At 43.8% G+C, this 10997-nt stretch overlaps 1 protein-coding gene across 3 annotated transcripts in view; it reads right to left on the reverse strand.

Moving 5' to 3' along the window:
• DCTD (dCMP deaminase) overlaps positions 1–10316 on the reverse strand; it is a 42188-nt gene extending 31872 nt beyond the window's left edge. The window contains exons 1-3 of one of the 3 annotated variants that reach the window (XM_012000132.1): positions 10300–10316; positions 715–829; positions 166–301 (exon numbers count right to left, since the gene is read on the reverse strand). In XM_012000132.1, the coding sequence (XP_011855522.1) occupies positions 166–301; positions 715–822 (244 nt within the window). In that variant the 5' untranslated portion in view covers positions 823–829; positions 10300–10316. Of the gene's footprint in view, positions 1–165; positions 302–714; positions 832–1905; positions 2248–10299 lie in introns of those variants that run through there. The other 2 variants (XM_012000131.1, XM_012000133.1) reach the window with 2 other exon arrangements.
• Positions 10317–10997: the final 681 nt, after the last annotated feature.

Here is a 10997-nt window from a genome sequence, read left to right on the forward strand (position 1 = left end):
GTTAGCCAGGATGGTCTCGATCTCCTGACCTTGTGATCCGCCCGTCTCGGCCTCCCAAAGTGCTGGGATTACAGGCTTGAGCCACCGCGCCCGGCCCCAACTTTCTTAATTAGGCACTCGCCAGGCTGTGTCACTAAGCAGAATGGGACATAAAACATGCCCTACCGTATGGGTATTTGGTGTCCAGCTTATTCTCTGCCGTCCTACTCCAAGGCAATAGGTCGTCACTGCACCCATTTGGCATCCCATTGTACCCGATCCCGACAATCTTGTTTTCTGAATTCACAATGCAGGCGCCGACCTAGAAGGAAACATGCCCAAAGGCTTGGTGCCTGCAACTGGCTGGTCTGCTGCTGGGGAAGCAGGGAATAAAACCAGAGGGACTGCAGAACTCAAAACAGATGCACAGCTGCTACAGGTGCTGAGAGCTGTCGATCTCCTTGCCTGTTTTTTTTTTTTTTTTTTGTGGCAGCTCCCATAAGCCAAGGAAAGTGCACCCCGGGTCCCAGAAGGGGCACGAGGGGCAGTTAACAACGGCATGTGACAATTTTCTGTCTCACAGGAAGAAGTAAGCTTGTAGAAATGCAGCACAAAAGGCAGACCGACCCTGCACTTTCAAGTTGACAAGTGTCCACTGAATCTCCCCTTTCTGCTCATGTGCAGGAATCTCTCTGCCTGGGAGTATCGAAGCATTCTCCTGGGAAATTCATTTACCTGGGAATTTGGATCTTTGCTTCTCTGTGCTGATAAGAAGGCCACAGCCATAAAATACTCAGGCCATTCCAAATAGTCATCCCGTTTCTTGCAGGAAACTTCACTCATGTTGGGTCTAGAAGAAAAGCGTGACAAAGCAGAAGTTGAGAGGAAGCATTTTAGTAAATCTGTTTTCCAGTTCAACCCAACCACACTGAACCTTTAGATGTCTAAACATGGGCAACTTGAGCTACATTTATCAATCACAAATCACAACACATGGGCCCTAAACAGTCTCTGGTCTTAAGTAAAAACTTAAGAAATTTCCTATTTCAGAAGTTTGAATTTGGCACCTATAGCTTCACATTCCCCAATATTTTATCTGTTTACTGCTTTCTCATAGGATTTTTTATGCCAGCCTACAAATTGTTCTGTCCTTTACCTGTCTCCCTTACAAAACGGAGTCAGCACAGGAAGAGGGTGGAAATAAGAAATATTTATTGATCATCTATAGATTCCAGACATTGTTAAAGTTTATATACATCATGTCAGTCGAGCCTTACTCCTAGCTAAGGTAGACAATGCCATCCTACCTTACAGAGACTCAGAGAACTTAGGTAACTTATCCTAAACCACACAGGATTATTATCCACGCCAGATGGATTCAAAGAAAACATCTGAAGCCTTCCCAACTCTGATATTCACCAGATAATTTTTCCCTTCCCTTTCCCTTCGTTACTCCAGATGGGACAGAAGTTATCAACTCTGAGTAATGAATTGCATGAGAAGAAACTATGAAAAATGTCAAGTGCTACTCCTAAAGCAAGGTTTTTGGAACTTAGTTTACAAGGGGCAAGCACAGGCTGTCTACAACAGGGAGAGCCCACGAAGGGGGTCCTAGAACTTCAGGGGAGTGGTCGCTTTCAAAAGGAATGAAACAAGGGCAAGGAAGGAAGACACCACAAAAACAGGGTGGGCAACACGGAGAAATCTTGAGAAAGGCAAGGAATGTGGTCTAAAGCAAGGCGAGGATTTCCCAAAATTTCTGCTCAGGCTCCACACTTTACTTAGGCACATGCTACAGTGCAGGACGGCAGTGCCTACGACTAGATGCAGTGGAGAGTCGGTGCTGGGAACCATGGTCACTCACTGAGAAGCCTGGCAATCCCCCTAACAGGAAAAGACAGGTGCTGGATCAGCCTGGTTTCCCACCTGATGTAAGGGTCAGCATCCATCATCGCTGTGGGGTGCTAGAGAAGTACCTACTACATAGGAGGGAGGGGGAGACATGGGGGGGCGAGGGAGGGGGAGGAGAGGGAAGGGTCCTGCTAATTCCCTGGGCACCTTCCCCTGGCATGACTGAAAGCCCACTAGAGCCCTGTGAGGACTGAGGCCCAGCTGTAGAAACAGAGGGAACTGGAGATTGAGTACAACGATTCAGGAAGACACATTCGGTCACCGTCCCAGGCACACCCCACGCCGCTCGCAACCCCGTCAGCTCTGATCCAGGGCCCACCCCCGACATTCCCACCCCACACACGGGCGCAGGAAGGGATGCGGCTGTCTCTTATACACATCTAGATGTGTATAAGAGACAGGATATGACTCAGGCTTGAAAGAGCCACATAGATTAAGATGATGATTTTTAATGTCAAGTTGACTTTACGTGGCTGTCTTGTTGCTGCTAAAATGTGTCATATATCCTGAGCCCCGGTTTCCCTCCCCTCCCAAATCCACTACTTGGTCTTTGGCACACTCATCTATAGTCTTTGGGTCTTCATAGATCCATTTCTCTTCTTACCAGCCTACAACCCATACATCACCAATCGCTGCTGGTCCTTCAACCACAACATCATTAAGCTTTCTTCCTTCCTCTGCTCTGTAAAGACTGTCATACATAATTTAGTTACTTCTCATCATTCTCCATTTTGGTCAACTCACACACTCCCCTCTGCCATAAATTCAAGCTCCTGCTTGCTGAAAACACATTACCCTGAATGTTCCTGCATTTCACTGAAAGTCCCTCGTCTTAAAGATGACATCATTCATAATACAGGAAACCCTCCTTGTTCAGAGTTTCCCAACTTGAGGTTTCAAATATTCTGCACCAATAGTGAAGCCACGTGGCCAACGGGGGAAAAATATACTCCTCCCTATGTCTTTCTCATTAACACCTTGTAACTCCAAGTGTGACTGTAGGTGTTAAATCTCACTTGCTGATATCTTGTATTTGGGTTTATAATTGAGGATCTTTCTGCACCTACTACAAATACAGAGGTTAGGTATGTGTTCAGCCCTATCTAGATTGGCCTTCCTTGAGGGCCTCACGTAGGTTGAACACAATCAACACATTCCTAAGGACTACTATCTTGGCCCTTTTGTTTATGGGGTTTCGTGTTATCTATGTCTAGTGTAGAGCATAACCTGGAACATATTAATATTTCAGTGTGCCTTAGGTGGAGGATCGCGATTAAAAACAGAAGTCAAGGTAAGATTCTTCCAGGGCCACCTCAGAAGAGGGGTTGATGGCATTTGCAAATGTCTGCCCTACCAAGATACTACCTGCCCCTCCTTCCACCTCCTCTGCCTGCCAAGGTAAGGATGTGACTTGTAACGGGGGAAACAGAGGCAAGGAGTCAGGAAAGTGACCAATCTGTCCATCAAGTTTGTCATGAGAGAAAGAGCACAGGCCTTGGAGTCAGACCAGACTTTGAACCCTACTCCCACTTCTTACAACCTGAGTAACCTTGAGAAGCTACTTCCATTCTTGGAGTCTCTGTAAAATCAACAATATTCATTTTTTATTAATTCCCTACTATGTGCTAAGTGCTGCAAATACCATGATGGATACTATAAGCCAGTTATTGCCCTCACATTCCCCTCTCCCCAAATAAATACAGAAAAAAAGAACCTCATTGCTGGCCCAGTGAACACAGTAAATGTTGTTATAAACTGCCTGTTGTTCTTAATTTGGTGATTGTCAGTCAGGACCAAAAACTTCTTTTCATAACTCAACAACTGCACTTAGAGGCAAAGTGCCACTTTGACTGGTTTTCAAAGAAATAATTGTTTATATTTCCATGCTAAAGTGCAAACTAGAGAGAACTCTTTAAATCTTAAGTAAGGGATGACTGTAAGTCTGCTAAACCACAAAAAAGTCACAGTGAAAATTCTAGAAAAAAATAAATAGGTGGTCTTACCAATACAGTACAGGTTGAGCATCCCTAACCTGAAAATTCAAAATCCAGAATGCTCTAAGATCTGAAACTTATTGAGTGCTGACACTCCCACAAATGGGAAATTCACACCTGACCTCATGTGATAGATGCACAAAATTATTAAAAATATTCTGTCAAACTACTTCCAGGCTATGCATATAAGGTGTATATTAAACATAAATATATCTTGTGTTTACATTTGGGTCCCATCCCCAAGACATCTCATTATATGTATGCAGATATTCCCAAATCTGAAAAAATCCGAAACCCGAAACACTTCCGGTCCTAAGCATTTTAGAGAAGGGATATTCAACCTGTATATACATTTTCGTATGTATGTTAGAGCATGAGGTCAGTTGTTTGTGTTCCATGAAGGGCATACAGACGCTGCAAATTGACATGACAGAGCGTTCCTATCAGAAAAAAATCAGGATCCCTAAATAGCATTGTTGTTATGAGTTGAAGCCACCAATTACTTTGTCATTATACATCTTCAAAATTACAATGAAGGGCCGGGTTCATTGTAATGAACTCACTCCTGTAATCCCAGCAAAGTGGGAGGCCAAGATGGGAGGATCGCTTGAGCCCAGGAATTTGAGACCAGCCTGGGCTATGCAAGACCCAGTCTCTACAAAAAAAAAAAAAAAAAAAAAGTTTTAAATTAGCCAAGCATGGTGGTGCATGCCTGTCGTCCCAGCTGCTTAGGAGGCTGAGGAGGGAAGATTGCTCGAGCCGAGAAGGTTGAGGCTGTAGTGAGCTATGACTGCACCACTGTACTCCAGCTTGAGTGACAGAGGGAGACCCCATCTCAAAAAAAAAAAAATTTTTTTTTCAATGAAGGTCAATAAGGAAATGTTAACATGGCATATGCACGGAGCGGGGTGTTTTGCTGTTTTATATTAATAAATATTTGTTGGCTAAAATGAGTTAATAGAGAATCATTGTTCTATGCCAAATTGTTTGGAGCATCTAACTCATAGAGAGAAGTCTTTGTCTATGAACGCTGGTTCTACTTCCCTATCCACCTCCTTTTTCTCCTTGCAATTCATAGACCTGGAGAGACATTTGATAAGTGAGACACTGGGGCTGGTGGGTCGGGGAACCAAGAGTGAACAGTATCGTTTTAAGGAGGCATGGATTTCAGTCCTAGGATTTGGGGCTTGGCCTGAAAATGACCATCTCTAGTACAGCAGAGCTGAAGGCGGAGGAGAAGGCGGTCTCCTCTTTCCTGGCGTGATGCCTCTCCCCATGACTTCCTTTGCCTCTACAGAGCTGAACTTGTAGCCTCTTTCATACATAACTGGTTGAAGTGGATGGAAATTACATGTCTTATTGCTTCTTAAAAGAAAAAAAAAAACATATAAAATGTAAATCTAAAAGAAATGGGCAATTTTCTCGTACCACTTTATATTTCTGTGTAAGTTACCAAGTGCCAATCATTCTTACTTTTTAAAATTCAAATTTGTCAAGCAGCATGTAAGCTTTCAATGTTGTACAAGAAAAGATAATGCTTCATGTGGAATAGTCACTTACGCTAGTTCTGTGAAAGTGCCTACCTGAAGAGAATGTATCAGATTGTTGGCTTTGTAGAAATGTTAATGATTTCATTAAATTACACCCTCTACTCTGGGGTCACCAAGGAACCTCCTAAAGGGTAATCAACAAGGTACTATGGTTCTGGATATAGAATTCTTTATTGACGTCAGCGTCACCACACATTTTGCAGTGTGTATTTTATGGTATAGCAAGGTGAATGCCTAAGAACCATTGTAAATGAAAGCCCCTGTGAAACTGTAGTTGGGAGTTAATGGCCATCATAACCTGCCTGACGTGTTGTGCCTTCCCTCAGCTAACTGGAAAGCTCATTGGGTGTAAAGCTCTAAAAGGAGAAGGCGAGAATCAAATTAATATTTTAGTATTGTGGCACACCATGTATGTGTATATTGAGGATAACCCCTGTGATCCTACCACGACAACAACAATCTGTTGTTAATGCCATGAGGGAAGAAGTCATCTTCTACAGTCAGGAGCAAACAAAATAAGGGAGGAAGCCTATCCTGTGTGAATGACTGTTGACACTGTTCACAGTAAGCAATTCAAAGCTTTGATTCAGGAGCTGACGGAGAGTCACATGGCAGTACCAAAGCCAGAGTTCTCCAAAGGCCCCATTTCTGACAAACCTCTGTCTGCTGCAGTGTTTGATAGACAACTTGAAATGATACAAGGTAGGGAGCTCTCAGCCATGAAGCATTTTAAGATACTTTGATCCTAGTAATGCTATCTTCAAATTAGCCCTGGATTGAGTTAAATATCAGCCAAAGGGAGTGGAACAGCCCTCGTGAAATCATCCCTAAGAGAACGAGAGAGATTTAATAGTTTGGTGGTTACAGTAACCACTAACCTGCAAGAAAAATCGATATCTACACAGTGTTAGAATCACACCAAGGGCTCCTGGAGCCGAGCCATTTCAGTGAAGAATAAACCCAGATTCATTAGAGTAGAAAGTCAGAATGTGGTAGGAGGTCAAACATAAATACACCCCGGGCTCTTTCGTCTGCAAACTCAAGAAGATGTTCTTCTTTCGGGATCCGAGCATTTTTTAAAAGCATGGAATTTACAGAGCTGGGAAGTGACCATAGCAATCATTGAGTCCAGCCCCTTCTTTTTACAGATGAGGACATAGTGGCCCAGAAAGATGGCTTGGCTCGCTCCCACTCACACGGCTGCTCTGGTGAGATGTCCTCATGCCACACTGCTCATGTCCAGCTTTGCAGTCCATGAATCAAAACGCAACTGTTTACTGAGGCTCTCTGTGGAAGGCACTCTGCCAAGCCTTCGAGGGGCATAAAGAAAGCCGAGTCAGTCTTCGCCCTAGCTCTCTTTGCTGGAGAGAAGATAAAACTACATAATAGGTTACCCAACGTTCAGGGGTTAAGTGACAATGTAAGACAACAATAAAAGAGAGCTGTCCCAAAGCAGAATATGATTGTGTGTGTGTGTGTGTGTCTTCTACCTAAAACAGCCCTTTCTTCCCACCTAGGAGGTAGGTTATAAAGGCAGGGGTATTCCTGTTCCCTTCATTATTACTTCCTCTTAGCACAATATTCAGCTTATACCCCAGTTTCTGTTTTGGAAGGAGTGTGAGATATACACGCTGCAAGGAATGGGAGCCTGCACGTGGAGCGAAAGCTCGGGCAGAATTACTAGCATCGCAGCCTTGAGTATGAGAGGTTGCCCTAACCGTAGCCCTGCACTAGCTCCGGGAGAAGACTCCATCTGTATTGGTTTCCAGAACAAAGCCCAGACAAGGCAGAGTCAGTGCCATTTATTTGCATCCACTAAATATTAAATGTTCATATGTCCTTAACAAAATCATAGCCCCCAAGAACCATGGAATTTCAGTCAAAGAAACATGCATACATGCACACGTATATAATCTTTCTGCTTTGTACTCTTCGACCCGTGTTGAAATTCCAGGGATAACATTGCCTTTCAGATAAAGTTTGCTATCTTATTACCCACATACAAAAAAGCACCACATGAAATAAAGACACGGGAGCATGGGGTGCACCCTCCAGGACCGCAGAAGAAGGTGGCTTGGTCTGGGTTAGAGACTGATAGCTAAAAACTAAGTCTGGCTGCTGAAAACTAACCATATCTGCTCAATAATGAACATGCCCCCATGGAAACTCCTTATCTTGCTTTCCACTCCGTTAAGTTTTCATATTCATGGCTCCCTGTGAAACCTAGAGAAGTGTATTTCTTGAAAGTCTTGGTTAATAGCCTGTTCACTTCCTTGCTATTCTCATGGCAAAGTACAAACGACGTGTATCGGCAAAGGGTGACATAGCGAGTTTGCATTGTAGAGTGTAATTTCCTTATGAAGCCACCCGTTTTGTTTGTAACAGTCTGACACTGTTCTAACCAGCTTCTAGGAGCCAGGCGCCAGGACAGAGGAAAAGAACTTCATTTTATAAAAATGGTGGCAAATTCGATTAGAGATTTCAGTGGCACATTAAGCAGCTTATTATTAGACAGAACTGACATTTCACATGCAGACATATTCTTTACTTGAAAGTCAAGTGTCATTCAAAAGAGGGAGAAATTATTTTGGATTTTTTAAAACATCAAAGAAATCCCCTGAAAACCTATCCTTATAAATGCCTCCATCCGTCGGAGTCAGGACTAGAACTGATGCCTTTGATTTCTCCTTGATGCAAACAATGATATCAGAATGGAGTGGGCTTTGGGGAGTGCTCATAAGCAGTGGTCAGGAAAGTGGATTCTCCTTCTAAAACCATAGCTAGACCCCAGTGCTGATGGGCCTCGCCAAAGGGCGGTGTGATTCATTCACAGTGCACACCACAAAGAACTGCCCCCTTCCTCCATCCAAACAGAATCATCCTCCTGCCGTATATACAGATATTACAGCAGTCACTGAGATGCTCGAAGAGTTTTTCACTGTGTATGCCTTTGGAGGTACACATTTGGCTCGGCAGAAACTAAACATTTTTAAGAGCACAGTAAGAAATAGGCCAGAAAACATGAACGCTTTATAGCTTTTTAGAAAACTTGATGGTCTTGCTGGTACAACTCCCTATGATATGGTTCAGTTGTAATAACAATGGAAAGTGTATCAGTGCGAACTGCTGATGAAACATCAGAAAATGTAGCCAAGGGTCTTTTAAACACATTTAAAAACTGTTCTTTTGAACTGTGCCTCTTAGCCTTGGAAAACCTCTTCAAGATTTTAAACAGGGACCTGGATGAACTGTAGAGTGAGAACCTGAAATTATCTTGTGCACTGGAATCAATATCAAGCAATATTTTCTCTTTGAGAGAAATTCAATCTGACAGAAGGGAGTAGGAGCAGTGAGGAAACTGGGACCCTGGCTGAAATGCTTGCCTGAGAAACACGCGGCAAAGCAGTACAAATTAGGTGATGTCACTAAAGGCAGAAAACCGTAGTGACAGAATAAAATGTTATCTGAGCTTCCGAATACTTCATTATCACTACCACAGGTCACTAAGCTTCACAAAATGCATCCATCAGCCTTGATAGGCATTTGGAGGCCGCCGCTGGTAGCTAGATGGCGCAGCAGCAGAGCCCAGCCCCTCCACCTCAGGAGACCAGGGTGCAACAGAGGCCTGGGCGCACAGAGCAAAGTTTGTTAGTCTCAAAGTGCTCTCTAGTGGCCACATGAACATAAAATTATCTGAAGCAGGGGAGTCACTTGGGGAGAGGATTTAGAATTAAAGGGCTGTTGCAGAGCCTGTAATTCCAGCTATTCCAGAGGCTGAAGTGGGACGATTGCTTGAGCCCAGGAGTTCGAGACCAGCCTGGGCAATACAGCAAGGCCCTATCTCTAGAAAATTCAAATTTTTTTTTTTTTAAGATTAATCTTGGAAAGCAAGGTAAAGTCGCTTTTCACTGCAATCTACATCTCCTGGATCTGGGGGAACAGTTGATGAGCAACTTGCCTTTCCTAACTATTGTGCTACTACCTGTAAAACACGTATAAATTATTAAACTTAGCTGTGTGATTTCTCGACTGGATATTAGAGGTTTGTCAGATTCATGGGGAAGCATTTAGGTTTAAATTCATCCTTGCAGATTTCTAGGAGGTTCATTCATGAGGGGTATTTCTGAGTAGATGGTGAGGTACAGTTATCCTGTCCATCTGTGTGGCATGCAGAAGCTCTGTGCTGTGCTCCAAAGCCATCTTGGCTGTAAATGTAACTGGTTAGGGAATGTGATAAGGACCAGATGCTAAGCTTGGTGGGAGGAAATCATTTCTCAAGCACCCACATATTCCAGGTACAGTCTCTTATTTTATCACTGGTATTCATTCAATCCTCACAAAAACCTTCTGGTGTAGGAATCATTATCTCTTTTTTTTTTTATTTTTTGGCCCCCAGATCAGGCAGGGGTTTACAAACTTTACATGTAAAGGACCAGAGAGTAACGATTTGAGGCTTCGAGGATCACACGGTCTCTGTCTCTGCGGTGTCTGTGCGTCTACTCAATTCTGCTGTTGTAAAGAGCTGTCAAGGACGTAAACAAATGAGAGTGGCTATAGCCAATAAAACTTTATTTATGGACTCTGAAATGTGAATCTCATCTAATTTTCACATGCCTCAAAATATTGTTCCTTTTTTGGTTTCATTTCAACCATTTAACAATGTGAAAACCATCCTTTGCTCAAGGGCCATGCAAACACAGGCAGGGAGGCCGTGCAAACACAGCGGCCTGTGCCAGCCAAGGCAACAGCTAGTTGCCGAGTTTGCTGAGTCCTGTGATGAGGAACCAGAATCCCAGCTTGCAGGTCAGTACGTGGTGGCCTTGGTAGTCCAAGCAGCTGACTGCGGCCCAGGTTGAACTGGGAACCATCAGTGGCGCCTCCGCTTCCAGTACATCGGACCTCCTCCTCTGTCCGCCCTATGGCAATGCGTTCTTAAATTGTTTTTAGAAAAAGAAAATTTAGCCGGGTGCGGTGGTTCACGCCTGTAATCCCAGCACTTTGGGAGGCCGAGGTGGGCGGATCACGAGGTCAGGAGATCGAGACCATCCTGGCAAACACGGTGAAACCCTGTTTCTACTAAAAATACAAGCAAATTAGCTGGGCGTGTTGGCGGGCACCTGTAGTCCCAGCTTCTCGGGAGGCTGAGGCAGGAGAATGGGCATGAACCCGGGAGGCAGCGGAGCTTGCAGTGAGCCGAGATTGCGCCACTGCGCTCCAGCCTGGGTGACAGAGCAAGACTCCATCTCAAAAAAAAAAAAAAAAAAAAAAAAAAGGGAAAAAATTTAATATGTACTTCTCTAGGAAGAGCCAAGCAAAGACAAAGAAAGAAAGAAAACAGCACTGGGGGAACCAATCTGGCACTAAGGGGTATGTACAGTGGTGCCAGGACGACGACTATTTAGGACTTTATGAAGATTTCTGAATCAGATGGAAGGCACAGATCCCAAATTCACAGAGCTTGTTATCATTTAGGAAATCCATTAGAAATTCATGGAAACGTAAATTTAAAAGCTCACAGGCATACATCCAATCAGCAATAGGGAAATACATATAATAAGAATTG

This window comes from Mandrillus leucophaeus, unplaced genomic scaffold (assembly GCF_000951045.1).
Source record: "Mandrillus leucophaeus isolate KB7577 unplaced genomic scaffold, Mleu.le_1.0 Scaffold62, whole genome shotgun sequence".
In the NCBI taxonomy this organism is placed as follows: Eukaryota; Metazoa; Chordata; class Mammalia; order Primates; family Cercopithecidae; genus Mandrillus; species Mandrillus leucophaeus.